Below are 23,819 nucleotides of genomic sequence, written 5' to 3' on the forward strand. Positions count from 1 at the left end.
CACAAAACAAACAAACAAACAAACAAAAAAAACCACCAAAAACCCCACCCAAACCAGGGGCAAGCATCCAAGTGTTACAGAACTCACTTCATCAAGTACAAAAGGATCGAAGGGAATAACTGTTTCCACAAAACAATGGAAAGGAATTCCACAACACACCACCTGTGTCACCCACAACATTGCAGAGCATCTTAGTTCAACCGAGTATCAAGTATTTTGGATTGACCACTATTCAGAGCCTTGAGGCACATTCTTCATATATAGCCCATAGCAAAGAGATGCTAATGCCCAACAGAAATATGGGGAATAAACCCTTGGGGAAGGGAGCTTTGCTGGTGTATTATATTGCTGCTCTCTTGATACATCTGGATCCTTTGCAGCTGGGTGCCAACATGCCCTGCAGAGATTTTATGGGTTACTGCACTGAAAGCCTGAATTTCATTTCCCTCTCCATCTGCTCATTAGCCATCTGTATTCAGTGCCACAGGTATTGCCTTACTAGCTGACTCAGCTTCCCTGGATATCTTAAGGGTTCTGCAACTGTAAAACTGGCTGATCAGGAGGATTAATTGGACTCCCCTACAAGTAACAGCACTCAATGTTTCCAGGAAGTGCACAGAAAAAAAACCTCCACTATGAGAACAGTTAAACATCTAATCACATTGCCCAGAGAAATGCTAGCGTGTCTTCTGCCATAAATATTTCAGACTCAGTTTCACAGGACTATGACTAACCAACTCTAGCCCTGCTTTGAGCAAGAGGTTGGTCCAGACCATCTCTTCAGGCTCCTTCCAACCTAGACTGTTCCCTAGTTGTGGGCGTCTAAGCCAATCTCCTCCAAGTGCCAGTTTTTTGGGGTTAACTCCAGTTCTACATCTAGTTCCACTTGCATGTACATCTGCTCATGCTTGGAAGTACTTGGCAGTCTCACAGAGGTGATGTGAAATAAACAGTGCTGCGCTTCATTCAGCAGTATTCTGCCCTCCCCTAGTTCCAGTGTTTATGGTGGATGCAACAGGGAATTGGGATCCAAATGTTTCAAGGTGAAAGCTTTTACTTTGAACAATCAAACATTGCTGGGAGGTTGAACAGGGAGATTTGATAGACAAACAGTCACATCTAACATGACAAAACTCAGATTTATGATTGATATTCAAAGCTCTCATTCAACAGAAAAAAAACCAGAATGATGAGGGTTGGAATACATAAGAAGGAGGCACTTTACAGAAAGAGGATTGTATTATTTGGTAACTGGCATTATAAAAAGCTGGAGAATACATTCTTTACTACAGAGACCAGGAAAAGTTTATTGAAACAAAAGTCCTAGTATAGCTGTAAGAAAGCCATGTTTATATTAATGGTGGAGAACCCAATACTGTGAAATCAAATTTTACATTCAGCTTACTCCCTTAAAAATCCCAAACAAATGTCATCATTTTCATGAAAATACAGCTGCGCAGCCATGTTTTTATTCCCTTCAATGGGGATTTGGATGTCATTAAGATATGTTTATCTTCATGTCTTATTTGATCCTCTTAAATTAAGAGAGACAACATGGGAATAAAATAAAATAGAATTTTTTGGTTATATCAGACTTCCTTGAAGATAAAAATTTGAACACAGAAAGGCACATTAGGAATGAACTTCCCTTTCTTCTACCTGAAAACATGTTATGCAATATGTTGGTTTCACTGGTTCCCCAATATTTGTATCATTTTTCTCTGATATGAAGTAATACATTAAAAATATCTCTCAATAATAGCTGTTTTCATGAAGAATAGCAAAAAAAGTAGTCCTTGAAAGTGATATTAGAGAGGAAAAAAAATAACATTACCAAAAAAGTAAAGTTTTGTTTATCCAAGTGGCTGGTATATTGAAAAAGCAATTTCTAGCTACATTATGCAAGTCAGTGTGCAGTATAGTTTCTCTTAGTAACTTTTAAGTTAAATTTTGATCACCATGGTAAATCACTAAGTATTTTATTATATGGACACATACTTCAAACCATGCCCCAGCATAATTTCTGACTAAAAACTTCCATGACCCCTTGATCAGTTAGAATAAATACCATTTTTATTTTAGAAATACTGCTTATGTACTTTCACCAAGTAATTTAAAGGCATTTTATTTTCTAATGTGTTAATGCAAAAATGGTGCAAAAATCCCCACTGTGTAATATGAGTCATTACTTTCCTGTAATAAACACTCCAATAAAACCAGACACAAGTAACCATAGAAACAGGTGCGTATATTCCAGTGCCATGGTCTCTAACCTTCCCTGGCCCACAGGACGTAACTCCCAACCAGCAGCATGCTGCAGGCAACTTCGAATTTCTTTTCCTCATGATAATCAGTTTTAATTTCTTTAATTTCCTTTGACTGGAAACAGCATCCAAGCATTTTACAAGCAACACAATCCCAGTAGCCTGGGAACAGATGTCTTTACGATGGTCGTAGACGTTTAGTAAAGCAGCAACCAACACAGGAAAAAGGTGAGAGAAGAATCAACTTTTGTAGACTGTTGTAATCAAATAATGGATATAATTATATTAAACAATATTTAGAACTAACAATCACAGCTCCAATACCAAAAAAAATCCAGTATTAAGTTTTAAAACAATTTGAAATAACATGTTCCTTGCCAACACAGGATAGTATAGGATCTGCACTACACATTGAGGTTTCCAACAACATTATACACAGTACAAAAATCCTTTTTTAATATACATATATATATGTCTTTTAATATATATCTATGCTTGTAAAATAATTTCTCACTAGGATAAGTAGTTTTCATCTTAAAATCACAAGGCATAGGGAAACTCAAATCTTATAACAAATGGTCTTGTGTTTACTCTTTGAACTTTTTGCAACTACAGGTAAGTAATTTTCTCTTTCTACTTCTCCCCCTTCACTCTGTTTAGTCAAAGCATCTCAGAATTTTCTTATCCTTGCCACTGATTTCACTGGTTATGTGCCTGCTGTCAAGGTTCTCACTTTTGTTTGTGACTTGCACATTCCGAGATTGAGCTTTCAGCAGAGATATCATAAGCACATCAGAGCATGTTATTGCTGGACAACAGGAGCCACATATTCTGTTTTACTATCCAACCTTTGAAAAGAACATAACTTCCTGATCCTTAACTCATTTATAAACTGTGTATACAGCACTTCTAAAGTCATGGAGTAAAATTAATTTCAAAATTTCAATCTTCTATTTTCTGTCTGTAATGCAAGAGAAACAACCTTAACATAGTTACCAAAAGCTGGTAAGCCAGTTGACAGTGCTTCATCATAATCCTATTAATATTTCCATCGCTTATCAGAAAGATTAAACTAATTTTGTAATTTTTCCATTCTTGTAGGATAAAAATGTCATGTTAAATAATATTAAAACTACTGAAAAGGATGCAATACAAACTTGTAATAAAGTGCAGTAAACATCAGTTCTGTAATCGATAGCAATTACAAGACAAACTTATGAATTAGGATGATTATGGATGAAATTAATTTAAGCATAAATGAGTTAATGCCATAAATATGAAAGAAAAAAAAAATAGTATCACATTGTGTGTATACTTTCTGTAGTCCCCACCTGTCCACTGACAATAAATGTATGAGTTAGAGAAATTGCTGACCGTGAGATACCTACAGCTGAGGTGCTAGCCTGTGTACTTTAAGCTACCCTTTCTGTCAATGGAAAAAGAAAAAAAAACAGATGAATTATACTTTGAAAGAGCCTACTTTAGACACAAACAACTAATTGCAGACCACTGCAGTCCCTCAAATTAGTGCTGATGAATATTATTTTTCTTTTCCTATTTTAAGTAAAAAAAAAATCTATTTTTTGTAAGCTCCATCCTCTATTCTCCCCTCTTGAGCAGACAGTCAGCAACTACAGCAACCAAAGTATCTATCAGAAAAATGATGAGGAAATGATGAGAAAAATGTTCTCTTTGAAAAGGAAAAATGCTGCCTGGAAAAACCTGACATGCTGGAAGCCGCTGATTTCAGTGAACTAAGTAATTTGTTGTCTTAAGTACGAGACAGAGGCAAGCAAAACTGCTCCCATTTATTTGTGACATTTTTGGTAGCAGATGAAACTTAGTTTCAGTTCCTGCCTGAAATCACCAAGAATGTGGAAAGCTAACACTGTAAACATTCACTTTTGCCCCTTGCACGAGTCAAGTGAAGAGCACACAGTGCTACTGAAATATAAGACTGACAAATCCACTCACAACTACTTCAGTTAGTACAAAAGTTTTGCTATAAATGTAATCGATTTAACAATGGGGGAAATGTTAAGGACCATTACGTATGACTTTTTGCAATCTCCTTTGTTAGCTGACATGTGTCACAACTGCACAGTAAAAAAAAAAAAAGGTATTTCAATTAAATTTAGTGCAGTGCTTGCATTGTATAAAAACATTTTCATTTTCAGCATTAAGTGTCAGAGGCTTTTTTAACAGACAGGAAAAGGAGCTTGCTTTCTTTTTTACAATATAACTCTCTTGTATTGGTAGGGTAAACCATGCCTCCTTTTCACAACATGATTTCAGTGTAGGTTCTCTCATACCATCATGACAGTGATTAGAAGCTGCAAGGAGGATGCAGTCTAATGAAGAAAATTTCCTATACCCTAACAGCATCTATGGAATGAAACCCTATCCACTCATCTTTCATTCCCTAAAGGCTGCATTATCATCTGAGATAACTGTTACTTGTTTCCTTTATCCTTACAGTTTTCCTCTTGGTTATTTTATTATATATAATGCCACAAGGGCAACTGTGTCTAATAAAATTTACCTGGAATATTTCTCTGTCTCTATTTCTCATATGCAAGCTGAAACTAAATACTTCTAATAAAGGTCATACCCATGTGAGACTACTTTTAGAAGGCACATTACTAGAAAGCATATGGTAATTTTTTCATTCCACTCATTAAAAGAAATAAAGACCTTCTGTCACAGGTTAGGATGCCCTCTGTCTTTGACAAGTCCAATGCCCATCTAACACATCTGTTTTAGACTTGAGAGTTATCCTTCATTTCTTCAATTTCAACCCGGCACCTTTTGCAAGGAGGGGATAATTTTGGAAACTTTCCTTGAATCAGAGAACAGACTTGTGTCAAGCACACACAGTCATGCTCTTAAGTGACATATGAGTGGGCATATCAATGTGAGCCTTGATTCTGAGGGACTGTAAGGCTTGTCAGTTAAGTTCCAGGTTGACTCATGAACTATTTTGACAGACCCAAAGAGTAGTTCCTTCACAGCGCTCTCAGAAGTCTGCCAATCAATCAGTAAGTTATGCAGTAGACACAAAACGCATGTAATTTGGAAAGCACTTTAAATTTTATTGATGATAAAGTGAAGGAGATTGATCTGCTTTCATTTGACAGACAGCACTTCCTTAACACAGCTGAATCTTGCAAAGCTTTTTTCTGACCAAGGAGCATGAAACAGGAATTAGACAGGAATTAGAACCAAAGAGTCACTGAACCCTGTTAACATTCTGGGAACTAAAGAGCATCTAGGATCAATTGAAGGAGGTAGAATTCTGAACTGAAAAGATCATGAAAATATCAATATAAAATTGAATTCAGTAAGCTTAAACTGTGCACTATCACATTTTTAAATTACATTTACTATCCCAAGCCATCATTCTTCAATACAGAATGTTTTTTTAATTCAATATAGAAGATTATTGTTTAGAATGCAAGAATATGTCCCAAGAAACAAACTGACTTGCTGTAATTCTGTCTCCACCTCATATAAAACTTCACAAACCACTGCAAATTCTTAGTGCTTGTACATATATTTTATACAATGCAACATTGCAGAAAACATTAGGCAGACTGTCCTAGAATGTTGTTTTTAATGATATTTCAATCAGTAAGTAATTACAACCTGAATTAATTTTTCAGATACAAGTTTCAAATGTATAGATATATCTATAGCATTAGTTCACTTGTTCATGACATATGACAATAGCTGCATGGGCAGGCCAAAGTTTTGATAGATTTTACTAGCAAAGCAACAACAATCCAGAAGGAAACATGAGTAATAAAAGATATAATACCACTGCAATGTATCACTTTCCTTCTGGGATAACAAAACTCTTGGGTGGAAGCATTGGTTTCTTTTGTCACTTACTTTACACAGAGAAAAGGGAAACATTTTACAGACAAAAGGCAAACAGTTTCAGAAACAACTTTTCTGCTCTAAAATGCCCTAGAAACCAATGTATATTTTTTGTTTCTCCTCAGAAGCTGTTAATTAGACATTTTCAAAATCTTCCTAGCTCAGCTATACTTACATTGTGATTAATTGGGACTTAAGTGGATCGTGCCTAACTTCTTCATAAATTAGGTTTCTTGCTGGACTATAATTTTGTATTAATCATGGTTCAAAGGTTTTTTTAGCATTTCAATTCCTAAAGCATTTACAGAAATACTGATTCATGGTAGAGTTCAGTAGACCCATATGGCAATGCATTTATCGATACTATGCTCATTAAAAGACTTGAATGCATTTAAATTAGGACATTGCAGTAACAAATTGCCTTATATAAAGATGTTCCATATACAAACATCTTTAATAAATGTGAATAGATTTCTACCCAGTGCTTATTTACTTCATTTGCCACTATCTTTGGCAGTCCATAGATCAATATGCTCTTGGCAAAACTATAATATTAAACAAATATTTTCTCTAGAAACAATAATCCAAAGAATAAATCAAATACTTCACTAAAAAGGATTATTCCTTGAACAGCATTGAAATAAAAATGGAAAATTTTGATTAAGCATTACCAGAAATACTTTTTGCATTACGTTGGTCACACACTGGAACAGGCTGTTTAAAGAGCTTGTGGAATCTTCATCCTTGGAGTAGTCTGAGATTCATCTGGACAACCCAAACCATGGGCAATGTTATCTAACTGGACCTGCTTTGGGCAGCAGGTCACACCAGATGATCTCTGGAGGTCCCTTACATCTAACTTATTCTACAGTTCCCCAAATGACACCAAAGAAGGCACTTAACTTCAGTGCAATTATATTTATTGATGAATGCTAAAAGACATTAGGTTTTAAGCAAATCTTCAATTGTAGAATAATAAATGCAGCCATTTTCTACTTAAACTGTCTTTGCATAAGATCTATAATAATCTATTTTACTGTGTTTTTATCTAATAAATTAAGAGCAAAATGTCAATGTGCAAAATAAATAATCTGTATATGTTATCTATATATTTATAACATGAATTGAGGTAATGGGACTAACTCCAGGCAGCTATTAATTCTGTGTGCTCAGACTCATCAGACACGCTTCAAAGACAAGCCCATCATATGACAATCAGAGAAAGTTCATCTTGTGCAGAGCAGCTAAGGACTCCAGGTCTGTCTAGTTCAGAGAACAGGAGGCTGAGGTGTAACCTTGTTGCTATCTAGAGCTTCCTGAAGGGAGGAAGTGGAGAATGAGGTGCTGACTTCCCTCGTGCCTTGTGACAGGATGCATGGGAATGGTTCGAAGCTGTGTCACAGAAGGTTCAAACTGGTAATTAGGAAGCATTTCAAAAAGAGGGTGGTTAAACTGGAATAGACTTCCTACAGAGATGATTGATGCCCAAACCCTGTGTTTAAGAGTCATTTGGACAATGCACTTAGTAAAATACTTTAAGTTTTGGTCAACCCTGAATTGGTCAGGCAGTTGGACTAGATTATGACTGTAGTTCCCTTCCAATGGCCCCTTCAAACTCTTCTATTCTCTTCTCACATAATAGGCTGAGTTGGAAGGGAACCATAAGGATCCAGTTTCCAGCCCTGTCCCTCCCAGGACAGCCCTGAGAGTGACACCATGTGCCTGAGCACATTGTTCACATGCTTCTTGAGCTCTGTCAGGCTGGTGCTTGTGACTACTTCACTGGGGAGTCTGTTCCAGCGCCCAAACAACCTCTGGGTGATAATATCCAACCTTAGTCATCCCTGACACAAGTTTAGGCCATTCCCTCGGGTCCTGTCACTGGCCACCAGAGAGAAGAAATCAGTGCCTGCCCCTTCTCCTCCCATCATGAAGAAGTTATAGACTGCAGTGAGGTCTTCCCTCAGTCTCCTCTTCTCCAGGCTGAACAAACCAAGTGACCTCAGCTGCTCCTCATAAGTCTTCCCCTCAAGGCCTTTCACCATCTTTGTTGCCCTCCTTTGGACACTCTCCGGTAGTTTAAGGTCTTTCTTATATTGTGGCACTCAAAACTGCTGACTCATATTCAGCTTTATGTAGACCAGGATCCCCAAGTCCCTTTCCATGGCACTGCCTTCCAGCATCTCAGTCCCCTCTCTGTACCATACATCCAGGGTCGGCCCATCCCAGGCACAGAATCCAGCACTTTCCCTTGTTGAACTTCATACGGGCTGTGATTGCCCAGCCCCCTGTTTTGTTGAGGCCTCTCTGCAGGGCCTCCCTGCCCTCAAGGGAGACAACAGCTCCTCCCAGTTTAGTCTTGTCTGCAGACTTGCTCAGTATCCCTTCCAGTCCTGTGTTCAAGCCATTAATGAAGATGCTGAAGAGCACAGGGCTGAGGATGGAGTCGCCCTGTGGAGCCCCAGTAGTCACAGGTCACCTGCCTGAAGTCACCCCTTTCAGTGTAACCCCTTGTGCATGACTCATGAGCCAGATGCTCACCCATCACATGATCTGTTTGTCCAGAAGGATCCTGTGAGAGACAGTATTGAAAGCTTTACTGAAATCCAAAAAGATTACATCCACTAGCTTCCCTTGATCAACTAGGTGGGTTACCTTCTCATAAAAGGAAATCAGATTTCATAAGCAGGACTTTCCCCTCACAAAGCCATGCTGGCAATGTCTTTCAGGTGTTTTTCAATACCTCCCAGTATAATCTCCATAACTACCACTCAAGGGAGCCTGAAAGGCCTGCAGTTTCTGGGATGCTCCTTCTTGGTCCTTGTTGAAAATCAGGACAATGTTCACCAGCTTACAGTCAGCTGGGACATCTCCAAATTCCCAAAACCACTCAGAAATCATTCTGAGAGGTTTTGTGGTGACATTAGCATCTCTTTGAGGATTCCTTGATATATCCCAGCAGGCTCCATAGATTTGTAGGGATCCAGCTGGAGCAGCAGATCCTGAACATTTTCAAGGACACCTGGGAGATGATCATTCTCGCAGTCATGGTCCTCCAGTTAGGAGGCTGAGATCCCCTTGGTCCATCCATGTTGAACACAGAGGCAAAGAATGTGTTAAACACCTCTGCCTTGTCCATGTCCATGTTTGGGAGGTGACTATTATTATTACACCTCCTATTGCCACTAATGCACTTGAAAAAACTCTTTTTCTTGTCCCCCACAGTTCTGGCAGGTTTAACTCTAGTTGATCTTTGGCCAATGAATTTTCTCACTACAGTGACAAGCAGCATCTTCCCATTTCCCCTGACCTTGCTTCCACTGGTCATACATCTTTCTCTTTTGCCTTATTTCCAAGAGAAGAATTTTTACAGCCAAGCTGGCCTTTTGTCTTGTCTGCTTGACTTCTGACATTTGGGAATTGCCTGGTCCTGTGTCATTAGGAGATGATGTTTAAAAAGTGACCAGAACTGATGGACCCCAGCATCTACAAAAACATTTTCCCAAGGGACCTCACTTACTAATTCCCTGAACAGCCTGAACTCAGCTCTTGTCGAGAGCTGAGGTTTTGCTGTATTTTTTCCTCCTGTCAATGTAAACTCCTGCCAAGATGGCTGCCGATTTCCACTCATGAGATCGACTCTGTTGACAAGCAGCAGATAAAGGCATCTTTCTGAGTCACCTCCCTTAGGACCTGCTCCACAAAGTTTTCATCCAGCATTTTTAAGAATCATCTGGCCCAGGTTGTACCAGCTATGTGATGCTCCCAGGTAATTTCTGGCAAGGCGAAATCCCCCATAAGGACAATGGCAATCTTTAATATTCTTTTCTCACAACCCCACAAATTTAAACAGCCTAGTAAAGAAAACAGGCTATGCAGCAGCCTATCTTTCATAGCCCCTAGGTGTTGACTGTGAGTGAAGCAGGTGTTTGCATATTCAAAAGCTCAGAAATCAAGCCTTGTACAAAAGTCACACTGTTGGCCACCCCTCCCTCTCTCTCTGCATTAATATCTACATTTCCTTTTCTCTGAAAAGGCTGTACTGGTTGTAACAGTAACTTTTTATTTCCACACTGTTCAAATGTTTATGATGGTCACTAATTCCTCACGCATAATCCTGTGTCCACATCTTCACTTTCTTCATGGACAACTCTAAATAAGAGAGCTTGGAAAACAGCCAGAAACAGCACTTCAAAAAAAAAAAAAAAAAAGGATTACTCTGGATTTACACAACCCATTAAGATTTTCTTGGAATCATCTCATTTCAGTAACTTTCTAAATACTAATATTAATGACAATTAAACTTTTACTATTAATATTTATTAAGTATGAGGACACAATAGCTCAGTTTTTCTGAGTCTGCTATCTGAAAACTTAGAAAAAAATTAAGATGTTAAGTACAGCATCAGATGTCTCTGGAGTCAACAGACCTTTAAGGACTTCAGGGACCTTTAACTCCTTTAAGAAGTTAAAAGCAAGGATAACATAACACACATTATCTATTATGTGCAGTAGTGCCATAATTGCATTGTCAGTAAGGTCTGCAAATGGATTTCATACATGAAAGCCGAATTTGTATCTTTTTGCAGAAGACTAGAAACAATCAATAAAATAATGATACCAAAAAATGATTACTAAAATATCCTGCAGTTTTGCAGCCTCCAATCCACTTACACAAATTAGCCCAGCAACAACAGCAGACACATGATAAGAGATGCATTTTGTTTACCAACATGGACTAAATCAAGGTAAAAAGATTTCAAAGCAAGATTACTTTCTCTACTAGCTCACAGTAGGAATGAGCTCATGTTCTTATTTAAGTAAAGTAACCATACAACAACACATCCAACCGCATGAAATGCAAATCAAAATTCTAAGTCCATATATGGACCAAGAGACCTTTATGAAATATTCTTCCTAATGTGTACATAGCTTATTTTTCCTTTCATTCTTTATACTAATAAAATGAAATTATCTGTTTTCTTAATAGGAAACCTTTATTATTAATGCTTGCATTGTATTTTGGGTGGATGAAATATGCAGTAAAGCTACATCTTTATCCATCTGTCTTTTCAGTTTATACACCATGGTGTTGCCTGTAGTTAAAAACAATCATAGCAAGAAGAGCTGGCAAGTTAAAAAACAAATACCAAATGTCATTAGCATAAATTCAGTTCACTGGAAGCACACAGAGAATACTGTTTAAATGCTTACCTTAACTATCCCACGGATATGCATTTTTGCTATCATCTCTGCAGTGTAAAGAAACATCAACAGAGTATCAAGAGCAAATGTCACATACTGGAGAGGCGGATAATGCTCGAAGGTTTTTGGAGTGTTCATACACACAGAAATAACACTGATGATGGCACAAATTCGTAGTAGAGAGTGCACCCACTGAAAAGAAAAACAAAACAAAAAACCAAACCCAGACATAAGATCTTGCAAGATTGCTTTGATATTCAAAAAAACTTAAAATATTTAGCTTCCATAACTTATCCTGGCACTCTTTCATAAATACAAGTCTGTGTCCTTTTACATCACAATCCATAATTTTTGGTCTTCAACCAAAAATATGCACTCCTAAATTACTTATACATATATAGACATGTATATACTTTTATTAGTTAATTTGTGAGGTTGTATAATCCAGAAAACATGAATTAAAAGCCATGAAACTGAGATTCTGAGAATCCTAGTTTCTCAGCCATAAAAACTGAGAAACTAGGATTTCATAATTTCTATTCTGTGGTACTTGTAATTCAATTCTTTTCAAATGACAACTCATCACATTTAAGCGCAGACAATAAGTAGACTTAGTTGTAAGTTATAAATTGGGTGGATAGATTAAATAATATATTTGTGGAACATTTTAGTTCAACACTTAAGAAGAAATTATTTGTAAATCAGTTTGCAACCCACAAACTTAAGTGAGAGTCATAGGATTAAAAGCATCCTCCAGTTATAATAAGAATAAATGAAAAGAGAATAAATGTAAAAGAGACTATGTCACAGACATCTACTACTTTCAGGATTCACTTTTGTTCCAACCAAGTTTTGTTGCTATAGAAGAACAGTTAATTTCTATTACTAATAAGGACTCAATCCCATTCCTCATTGTCAGTCAGAGAGGGAGGTATAACAAAAACAAAAACATATCAACACAGAGGTTTAGGGTTGGATTTTTTTATTTTAAATCAAAACATGATTGAAACATCTTGAAGCCAGGCAAGTTAATGAACCATAGTTGGTAAGGTCATACATATGGTAACAAAAATGAAAAGATACTTCAGCAAGAAAAAAATCTTTAAACAAAAAACACTGAAGTACATTTATCACCTGGGTAAAAATTCTGCGCTAATTTACAGCATACCTCAGACCTTTCAATATCCAAAAGACTCAAGAACAGCCACTTAATTTAATACTCATTGTCCACTCACTTAAATGTAATGATACCTGACCTGAATTGAATAGCTCTATCATTTGCATACTCTGAGCCCAGATTAATAATTTGGAAGCAGAAAGCACCTGCTGAACGATCTCCAACATCCCTTTAACATCCACTTTCTTTTGAACCTTGTATCAACTGAAACAAAATAAGTATTAAAGTGTGGCTCATACAAAACTTGTTCTCTGCCACAGTAAAGTGTCAGTACTACAGACACTAAGCAATATACAGTGAGTCCGTCAGCATGACAAGAAAAAATATTCCATGAAAACCTCATGCATTGTGTGATGAGAGATGTAAGCAAATACCCACCATATATTTCTGCAATGAAATTTTGAGTTTATTACAGCAGCCAATATAAACATTCTACTTAAATAACTGACAAGACAACATCCATATATTAATTAATGCTAAATAGTTTTAGGTGTTAAGACTCAGCAGCAAAGCTGAGGGGATCTGGCATCCTTACTACAAATGAGATGTGCTAATAGCAGATATTATTTCAGAATATTTTACTTCCCGCTTTTAAAAAGTAAAAAATTACACACTAAGAGAAATGTGAAAATGCCTTCTCTGCAAAAACAGAAATCATTCACAATATTGGAATCCCAGATCCATGCTCACTGCTGAACAAATAATCATCATAACTACATTTATGTGGTAAAGACATTTTCTTAGTACTGTACAGTCTATTAATAATTCCACTTCTAATGAGATTTTCTATTAATGAAAATTTGGCAGTTTAAAGCTGCCAGACACTTTTACACCTCTTTTTTTCTCAAGGCAGGTTTTAGGTTAAATGGTACCAGAAAAACAAGAGCTGTACTTTAAATAAACAACCAAAATAACAACAATTTTATATTCATAAATGTTTTAAAAGGAGAGATTTGAAAGTCAAAAGTGCTTGTTGCTGGCTTCCACTTGAGTAATGATATCCTCCTTTTAACATCCTTTTCAAAAGCTCATTTTATTAACTTGTAATTTCAATGAACATGTTAGGAACCACAGACCTTGAAAGGATGGCTGTTTTAAAAGAATCAGTCAGATGAACTGGTTGGAAAATACTGCTTGATCATCCCATAATTTTGCAACAGCCAAAAGAAACAATTTTATTTAGTCTTTGATGTTTTTCAAAAAATTAACTGGTACACTAGCAACTATAGTTCAAAATCTTTTCTGATTGATATCTAATTCAAAAATTTTTGTGGAAGTCATATTTCAACAATTCAAGTTACATTTAACTTAAAATTAGTAATTACATACAGGGATACCTACTGGTTTATTAATCCATAGAATATCTGCGTTGTCTGACAAAGATTCATCAGGACCAAAATCTGTAACTGGCTGGGCTTCCACCCTTGAACTCTGCTTCCTTTTTAGCATCCTGAAGTTAACTTCTCTTATCTATAATCATGAAACCTCCTTGGTGAGAGAAAAAAACAGAAAACATTAATTCACTTAAGCAATTTTATAATGCATTTTGAGCTGTTTTATAAATAACCTAAAGCATTTTGTTTTCATGCATGCTTCTTCTGTATTTACTGATTAATAGGATTTTGATTTTAGTTAATATAAATCACTGACATGACTCTCATTAGTTTACAAAAAAAACCACACAAAGGTATGCAACACAATTACCAGAAACTTAGCAACACTGACAGAAAATTTGTTCTAATATGCAAAGAATGCTATTGCTGTGAACTTCAACACAGAGTAATCATTGGAAAGATTTGACCTGGAGCCATTTAATTAAATGGTGACATTTTCATTTATTACACTAGGCAAGAGAAATCCCAGCAAGACAAAAGGAAACAGGCAATGTTAAGCAGCCAATAGTTTTTAATGTTATTTACTGAAATCAGAAGAGCCTTTTTGCTAGATACTACTATTAATGTGTATTTTTCTAATACTTTTTTTAATGTTAACAATTGTTTATCCAACAGCCAGACAGCTGGCTGGCTGTGGAGCATGTGTTGGCACATGGAAGGACTAAGGAAAATGTGTTACTTCCACAAGGTCAGGCCGAGTCTGGACATTCCTGCATGGGTGGCACTGACTGAGCCTTCCGTATGCTCAGCCATCTGAGCCACAACTAAGGGACACACCCTGTGAGCAGTAAGGTGAGTTAAGAGTCTTAGTATTGACTCTCCGACAGACATAGCTCATGGATCCCAAGGTCTAAACAAACCCAAACAGATGAAGATACACTCTCCTGAGAAGTAACTGTCTGCCCATGAAATACAATTCTATTGTTCATGAAATACAACCCCTTAGAGATTTTTTTTCCCAGCAAAGTGAATGGGAGGAAGAAAGCAAGATCTTGGGACCTTGTTCTGGACATTTACGCTGGACCAGGTGTTTGCAGGTGACACTGCCCTGTGACAACCAAAAGTTTGTCAAAACTAGTATAAGATAGAATCATAGAATGGTCTGAGTTCAAAGAAACCTTTAAAGATAACCTAACCCGACTTCCCTGCCATAGGCAGGGACATCTTTCACTAGATCAGGTTGTTGAAAGCCTTGTCCACTTTTCAATGATAGGGCTATCACAACTTCTCTGAACACCCAGTTTGTATGTCTCACCACTCTCATTTCTTCCTTATGAAGAATTTCTTCCTTATGTCCAACCTAAATCTTCCCTTTTCCAGTTTAGCTCTGTTGCTCCGCTGTTCTGTCACTACAGGCTCTGCTAATTACAGCCCCAAGTATCACAATGACACCTGTAACATGAATGCAGGAAACACTGTCCTCAACTAGCTGGAGGCTCAGGACTGCAGAAGTGTCCATGTGCTTGGTTTCAGCTGGCCTTTTCAATCCCACGGGCTGCTGCTTCATGTCCAAACACTGTGCTTGCATCCTTGTCTATCTCTTCTTTTTAGCTATTATGGCAAATGTAAAACCTTAATCTTATTCCAAGTCCCTCAAAGTCTACCCCTGCTCTGTTTTCTCTTTCAGATTCAAAAGGTCAGTTCCTGTCTCTGTAAAACCAAGTCTGAACCATTGGTCTTTGTACAAACCACACAGTAACAGGGCTGAGGTCTAGTACTAATGTTCCCAGCTGGAGGAGCTGACATTATGTAACAACTAATTTTTTAAAACAAGGAGAAATAATATAAAGACACAAAATAAGGGATAACTTTTGAAAGCTATATTCATTTTAAATGGTCATTCACAGCAACCTTAGCACAAATAAAACTGGTAAGCTGTCACTAAAAACATGCAAATACTGTAAAATGAATACATTAATAACCCTTCTCTAACAAATGAAGAATGAAATAATATTCACAGAGGTTGCATGCTTTCTCCATGTTCATGCTCAAGCTTCATGCTCCCACTTCAGTTTTGTAACTGAATTCACTACTTCCTCCTCTTTAGATTTTTTTTCCATTTTCTCGTATTTATTTCCCAGTGTAATAGATTGACCTTTTTTCTGTACTTAGACCAAAGCACAACCAGAAATGCTTCAAGTCTCAGAGCTGCTGGTGTGCTTTTTGAGGTCATGAAACCTTAAAATGGCTACATTTAGCACAGTGATAAGAAGTTACTGCAGTGCCTTGGGAGCTGCATTTCCCAAAGTCATAGGGAAAAAAAAACCCCACTGCCTAAAACGTTTCTTACATGTATGTTCTTTCAGAAATTGTTACTCAAAAGCTAATCAGTGAAATAACAAAAGAATAATTTTATGTTTACTGTTTCTGGTAGTGGCTACTACTGTGCTCTAGCAAGCTTTTAAGAAAAGATGTAGCAACAAACAGAGAATTAATAAGAAAAGTGTAATCAATAATTATGATAAAAGGTTCAGGATATGAAAAACTGATTTTTGTTTAACAACTTACTGGGGTTTTTTTTGTTTCTTTGTTTTTGTTTTTATTTTTATTTTTTTAAGTGATGGTCTAAATAACAAGCTATGTCCATTCGGGTAAGAAAGCAAATAATTATCAACAGTCTATTAGAAAGACTACATTGTTTTAATGCTTTTTTCAGTATTGCTTATTTATATGTTTGATTTATAGGAAGATTAGCCATACCCTTCTATTAAAATTCCCACTTATCCTTTTACCCAGTACCTCTTTGTTCAAGTAAGTTTTAATTGGTCCAGGCACAGAAAATAACATGAACTTTAGATGTTCATAATAAACGTCCATAATGGATTCAGTTCATGTACTTAAATCACAGAAATCACAGAATATTCTGAGCTGGAAGGGACCCAGAAGGATCATCAAGTCTAGCTCTTAAGTAAATGGCACATATAAATATCAAACCCACAGCATTACTAGCACAATGCTCTGACCAACTGAACTAATCAGTGTTGTGACTAAAGAGATTAGAATTTTTATTTTTCTTTATTTTTAAAAATCTTATTTTTATGAGACCTTGAATAAAAAAAATCTTCATGTATATAAAACGAAATGGAAGGGAGGAAATGCTATGGAGTATAAGAATCAGCTTGTTTACTTCTCTATTGAAATGACCAGAAATGCAGACAAAAAATTCAGAATGAAGATGACAAACCAATAATATTTTGTAAATGGCCTTTAGCAATAATATTCAAAATATAGCATAGCTGCTTTCAAGCTTTTACGCTGCTTTTTTGCTGTTCTCACTACTTTTAGTTTACCAGGGAATGCAGGCTTTTCCATGTGCTACAGTTTCAGGACTCTGCCAGGTATGTAAAGAACTTTAACCCTTGGAGTACTAATCCCTTTTGCACTTGTTTCTTCAGGGAGGAACCAGCTAAAGGATGAAGAGAAGGAGAGCTGTGCACAAGCTCCTTCCAGCATGTGACACGCAGCGAGCAGAGCACCAAGCTGTGCTAAGGGGGAGGATGTAGTCCTCCCTAACCCTGATACAAATCCACCCCTGCAGTTCCTGCATTGATTCCGACACACGTCATTAGGTCTTTCTTTGATCACAACCTGTTATTAATGTGAAAGACTTAATACATTCCCTAGGATGTATTTCTAGCTGCAGTGTTTTTTAGACATACTGGGTGCAGGGCAAAGACAGACTTTAAGACAGGAAAATATCATGGAGCTTTGGGGCTACAGCCACTTCACATTTCTTTGGAGTACTTTCTTTATAGTAGCAATGAAAATTCACATTGCAGGTGTCAACCTTTTCAGGAAGCAACACAGTGTCTTTTAAATTTCTCCTCTATTTTTAGAAGCAAAGGCAAATTAAAAGGAATAAAACTAAACAGAAAATTCCTTCAGATGCACTAGGGCAGCCTTGTTGTCTTCCCTTCTATCTCTGAAATGGCAGGCATGTTCTGCAACCTCTACACTTTCTAAACCACCCCCACCCGCTAAATTTGCAACTTCTGCTGAAATGAAAGTATGCCAGGACAGTGGATGGGGTGAACATAAGACGCACTGCTCACTTTAGGGGGGAAAAAAACCAAACAAAACACCCCCCCCGCCCCAAACCCAAAAAACCAAAAAACAAAACAAAACAAAACAAAACAAACAACAAAAAAACAACAACTATAACCCAGTTTGCAAAAAAGAGCCAGAAGCCAGTTTGCAATATTCCCACTAAGTGCAAGACACTCCTTCGGATGGAAATACGCAGTTCCTAAAAAAAAAAAATCAAAAGTAGCTGATCCTCCACAGCATAAGAAGCTGAGAAATCTGAGTCTCATTTATAAAGCAAGCTCACTGTATACAGCATAATCTGCTCAAAAGATCTCTATCACAAATCAGGAAAACATGCTTATAAAAGCATGTCTCTGGCTGACAAAGAAGGCAGCTGAGAAATGATTTCACAAAAATATAAACAGGAAAACAAAGCAGATATTCCTAGCTACAACTTCTGGAGATAGAGTTCAAAAATCATACAAACCTTGGAATCAGCAATGCCTGGCTTCCAACATACTTTCTTTCTCACTGCCTATTGACTTTGTCACCTGAGAACATGTGAGCACTGCCTGAAGGTCCTCCCAAGGCAGGCCACCTACAAACACTCTCTTCAACTCCCTCCTCTTTGAAAATGTCAACTCCGCTTCCAACTTGTCCCAGAGCAGGGACACAGAAAGTGGCACACACACTTCAAGACAATAATTACCAATGTGAGATCTAAAATGGATGACAGAAAGATGATGTGAACACCCATACACATAGTGTGATGACAAAACCTTATTTCCATACTATACATTAAAAAAGCCCCAAAGTACAGCCTACCTTAAAGAAATTGATTACTCTTAACTTCAGCACGCATTACATGGTTATAGGAAAAATGTAAGTTCCCACTGTTTCATCAGTAGCTTTTTCCTTTCCTTCTTTGCAAATTGACATTCCTTCTCTACTGCCTGCTACCTGCCTCCACTGGTTATACCATACCTGACCTTGGGTAGAGGTACAGTTAAATGGCATTTCAGTATTTGTTTTCATGTCTCAGTAGCAAAAATCTGAAGTGAGCAAGTTGTATACACGACAGTATAAAATGCTAATATAAATATATTTATAAATAAATAAATATATTTATTTTAGAAGGGTAAAGACAGAATTCCCGTGGATAAAATCACATGGCACATACCATCACAGATGCTATTAACTCATAAATAAGTTCAAGTAATTATTTCAATATTTTTTCTTATTTCAATACTTTTTCTCTGTGTAGTATCATTATTGCATCTGATGAAATGTTCTGAAAGGTCTCTTTGTTATTTAAGCATGATACACTGCTAATATCTGACCAAACCTTAGTATTTATTAAAAATAATGCTGTTTCATCACAAAGAAGGTACACTGATGGAAATATTCTAAAAATCAATTACATTCACATTTGCAAATCATTTTGCTACAGGTAGGAAAGAATGACTGATGGTATCTTGTACTTGCTAACAGGATTGCACACCAAAAGCACCAGGACTGGGGTTCATAACTGAGAAAGGTTTAAAAATTGCTTGAGGCTGTCAGTATATGAACATTTAGTCTTAAGACAGGTGTTCAGACTTCAGCTCTTTGCTCCCAACTCCTTTCCTGTGTTTTGCCTTATTATTAACTAAGGACAATGTTCTTACAATATTTATTTCTTACATATAAATTCTTCCTCTCAGATCTTGCCAAAATAATCCTCAGCAAGCAGAATCAAATATCTCATTGCATACAAAGGCAGATCTCTTGTGAATCAGATACGCAGTCCACCGCTACTGTCACATACTGCTGTTTTTTTTACTTTAACTTTCTAACATCTGCAATATACAATTCTGAAGAAACTACACATACATGTACATGGTGCAGTAATGCAGTCACAAATTAAACGTTTTAATTTTAATTGCTTAGCTTCCCCAGATTTTTTTTTTTTTTTTAATTAAAGGATTTGGTTGAGTTAAAAAAAAAAAAAAGCGCCAGAACAACTGAAGATGATTTTTCAAAAGATGCTTATGTCACATTCCACTACACTTCTTTTACATACAAAATAGAGATCCAAGTCACTCCAAAGTGACCTTTGTATTAAGAGCAGGTACACTCTCATATTCCAAAGTCCCAGCTCACCATGCATCACAAAGGTAGAACACATCTAAGCATGAAGCAGCTATTTCCCTGTAGAAGTAGCCAGCTTCTGCTTTTCAGTGGAAACCAAGACACAAGACTGGTGAGCACCCTCCCCCTAACAGGCTGGTTGTTGGCATGACCGGTCAGCATGATAGCTTTCCAAGTCCTACAATTATACTGCCAGAATGGCTGATAAAATGCTAAAATGTAATGATGGCCTCTGAATGCACAGTAATTATACACCAGTGGCAGTGTATTTCCTGCACAAATACATTTGCACAGTTTAACAGCTGGTTTGCTTCAAAAGTTCACTTTGACTGTGGGGCCACCTACCCACCATTTGCGGATCTAGGATTGGTCAACTGCAATGTAGTCGATATAAATATATGTCAGAGCTCATGCTGACAAAAAGACATGTAGCAACATCCTTAGTAAGAATCATGCTGGAAAAAACAGAGAGCAGTACTCTGGAATTTGCATTTGCAGCATAACCTATGTCCCTGTGGAAACTGTGTTTAGTCTTTTGTGAAAGTAAGGGGATATGCAGTACCGGGTCACTGTTTAAGGGGATTCAGGGAGCAACCCACCTGCTCTATATAATACCCCACATTAGTAACATGCTGTGAGTACTGGGGATCAACTTTTCAGGGTTTTAAAAGAAGAATGAGGGCATCCTTCCAAGAATGATACAGGGGTGGATAGGAGCTTCTCTGTAGGCAGACAGCTGGCAACATGCCTTCTTAAGTGGTGATTTTAATGTTTCTGGGATTTTGTTGTGTTGCAGCAGCCCTCTTATTAGAGAGTAGAAGTGAGCCAAGACACAGACTTCTTGTTTATCACAGCACAAAAAGAGTGCTGGTTTATTCTTCCTTACAGTTTGGCCATCCTGACTCCAACCGTTCACTGATCCTGGCTGCAGCAAGCTCCTGCTGTAGGTTTCCCTTGCAGCCTCTGACTGCTGGTTATTTCCTGCTAAACTATGATTTCATGTATTAGTTTGCTCTGACTGCAGGCTTTTACCTAGCTAGACTGTGACTGCAGGTTCCAACAACAGGCTCTAACTGCAAACCCAAACTGACCTCACAGCAGAGATCCTCTTGCCTCAGGACCCTTCTTCTTAACACTCTCATTCCCTCTTCCTCAAATTCTCTCTTCCTCAAATTCCCTCCTCCTTTATGATCCTCCTCTCACTAGCCAACCCACACCCTTTTATCACACTTATCTTCATTGGATATAACTGTGACTCATTGGGCAGAGGCTGAATTGTGCAATTAACACAGCTGTTACTTATCAGGGGAGAGGTCACCTGTATTCCTTTCTATCATTGTTGTATCATTAATTAGATGCTAGTGTGCCTAGAACCTTGTATATCCATCTTTTCACTATTTAAAAACATAAAAATTAAAATAAATGGTGCTTATATTCTTTTAGATTTATTACACTTTTTGCTAAAATAGTTATTCCAGATCATCTTTCCTTCCCAAATTCTTCCTTTTCTATCCTTCTAGAAATTGCCATCAAAAAAGTTAATGCCTATAAACAGAAATCAGAATTAGGACTTTTTCTTTTTTTATCCTCCTATCTACCCTTTGAAACAAAGTCATTGATATGCCCTTGCTGCAGAGCAGTTCCTAGAAGTTGCACCATAGCCACCTCTGGTACTTTAGGTACTGTACATAAAGGGGTATTTTTGGAGGGAAGGAAAAAAAAAAAAAAACACAACAAAAAACACCGCCCCCCCCCCAAAAAAAAACCCAAAAAAAACCCAAAAAAAAAACCAAAAAAAAAAAAAAAAAAAAAAAAAAAAAGATGAAAAGTGAATTCATAGAACCATAAGCCAGTTCAAGTTGGAAGGACCTCAATTCTGCTCTTGTGAGACCCCACGTAGGTTCTCCAGCAGCCCAGCTCCAGGGCCTTCAATGCAAGATGTTGATCTACTGGAATGAGTCCAATGAGTCCAGAGGAGGCCACAAAGATGGGCTGGAGCACCTTTCCTATGAAGACAGGCTGAGAGAGCTGTAGCTGTTCAGCCTGGAGAAAGCTCCAGAGAGACCTCAGTGCAGTTTTCCAGTACCTAAAGGGGGTTACAGTGCCTGGGGAGGGACTTTTCACAAGGATATGTAGTGATAGGATAAGGGCAAATGACCTTAAGATAAAGGAGGTTAAATTTAGATTAGATATTAGAAAGAAAGTCTTCACTGTGAGGGTGATGAGGCACAGGAACAGGTTTCCCAGAGAAGTTGTGAATGTCTCATCCCCGACAGTATTCAACGCCAGGCTGGATAGGGCTTTGAGCAATCTTGTCTAGTGAAAGGTGCTGCCCACAGCAATGGGGGTGGAACTAGACGATCTTTAAGGTTCCTTACAACTCAAACCATTATTTGGTTCTATGACCTCAGAAGGTCTCCAGTTGTACCTGCTCAAGAAGTATCAGCTCTGGTGACAGCCCAGGCTATTGCAGTTTACTCAGGTTACTCCAGTCTGGTCTTGAAAACCTCCAACAAAGGAGGTATTTTGAGCAATGTTTCACTACTTGATTGTCTTCACCATGAACAGAGAAAAAAAAAAAATCACAGAAAATAAAGAAAGGAAAAAGAAATTACCTAGTAGAAGCAATACAATTTGCAGCTGTAGTTTAGGATTGGTATTTTGCAAATAAAGGTATTTTTCAGTATTTAATCAATCCAGAAAACTTCAGTTGAAATAAAAGATGCTATGGTTATGAGGGTAATGAAAGGGAGAAAAGAGAAAGGTTGAAAGGGAAAGAAAATATGATTCAACCTGTAACACCCACATTAGGCTGACTTTACTCTTTATCCCCAAAAGACTTTGTGTTCAAAACCCACAGGAGATCCAACCATGGAAGCTTTCTCTTAATAACACAGTAAAAATTATTTTTGAATGCAACAACTCCAGTTTATTCATAAGCACACCAGAAACCTTATTTGTAAGAGACTGAACTCCTAAGTACCTAGGCAGATGGGGAGGAAGCCCAACTCCCCAGAAGCCAGTACGAGTTCCATCTCAATCATGACACGGAACTTCTGGTCTTCTAGGGCCAGGTCCAGCCCATTAGTCTCTACAACACAGTGTGAAAGTTTTCATCTTCTCCTGTGAAGATTTAAGACACAGAATGTCTTTGACTCAATACTCAGGTTTGGATGAATGCCATACAGATCTACATAGTGTTCATGGTATCAGCAGTATCCTGTAGCCGGAAATAAATCAAATCAGAGTAAGTTATATTTCCAGGCGGTATAGCTTAAATGGCAATGAACTGTGATAGACCACATTTCAGATTAAAATAAAACAAATGCACCAAACAAGAAGACTAAAGCACAAATGATACGCCAATTGTTACATTTTTGAAAGATACCAAGCTAAAATAGTAAACAAACAAACAAAACCCAAAACAACCTCACCAAATGACAACAAACCCAACTATTCCTAAAAGTCTCCAAAGTTTTATGTATATACTTGAAGAGAGCTGGAGACTTCTAGCATCCAGTGAAAACAAGTCAAAAACCGTGATTTCTCACCCCCTTCCCAAAGTTTAGAAACTTCAGCTTCTGTGATTCATGCAGCAGAGCACAGTACATTGTTAAAATGTATCATTTCTCTGTTGATCACTCAGAGGGTAGGTAGAATGGGGCTGCTGGGGAAGGAAAGTGAAAAGGAAGAATGAAATGAACCAGGAAATTGATAATGCTTAAGACAACACAAAAGACTCAA

General features: G+C 37.4%; 1 protein-coding gene across 9 annotated transcripts in view; it reads right to left on the bottom strand.

Moving 5' to 3' along the window:
* NALCN (sodium leak channel, non-selective) overlaps positions 1-23,819 on the bottom strand; it is a 236,712-nt gene that overhangs the window by 212,060 nt on the left and 833 nt on the right. For 3 of the 9 annotated variants that reach the window (XM_040055955.2, XM_040055954.1, XM_040055946.1), the window contains exons 2-6: positions 23,627-23,742; positions 23,059-23,295; positions 22,504-22,628; positions 13,867-14,013; positions 11,358-11,540 (exon numbers count right to left, since the gene is read on the bottom strand). In XM_040055955.2, coding sequence (XP_039911889.1) covers positions 11,358-11,540; positions 13,867-13,974 — 291 coding nt within the window. In that variant the 5' untranslated portion in view covers positions 13,975-14,013; positions 22,504-22,628; positions 23,059-23,295; positions 23,627-23,742. Of the gene's footprint in view, positions 1-11,357; positions 11,541-13,866; positions 14,014-22,503; positions 22,629-22,690; positions 22,804-23,058; positions 23,296-23,626; positions 23,743-23,819 lie in introns of those variants that run through there. The other 6 variants (XM_040055949.2, XM_040055947.2, XM_040055951.2 and 3 more) reach the window with 6 other exon arrangements.

The sequence above is a fragment of the Hirundo rustica genome, chromosome 2, assembly GCF_015227805.2.
Source record: "Hirundo rustica isolate bHirRus1 chromosome 2, bHirRus1.pri.v3, whole genome shotgun sequence".
Classification (NCBI taxonomy): domain Eukaryota; kingdom Metazoa; phylum Chordata; class Aves; order Passeriformes; family Hirundinidae; genus Hirundo; species Hirundo rustica.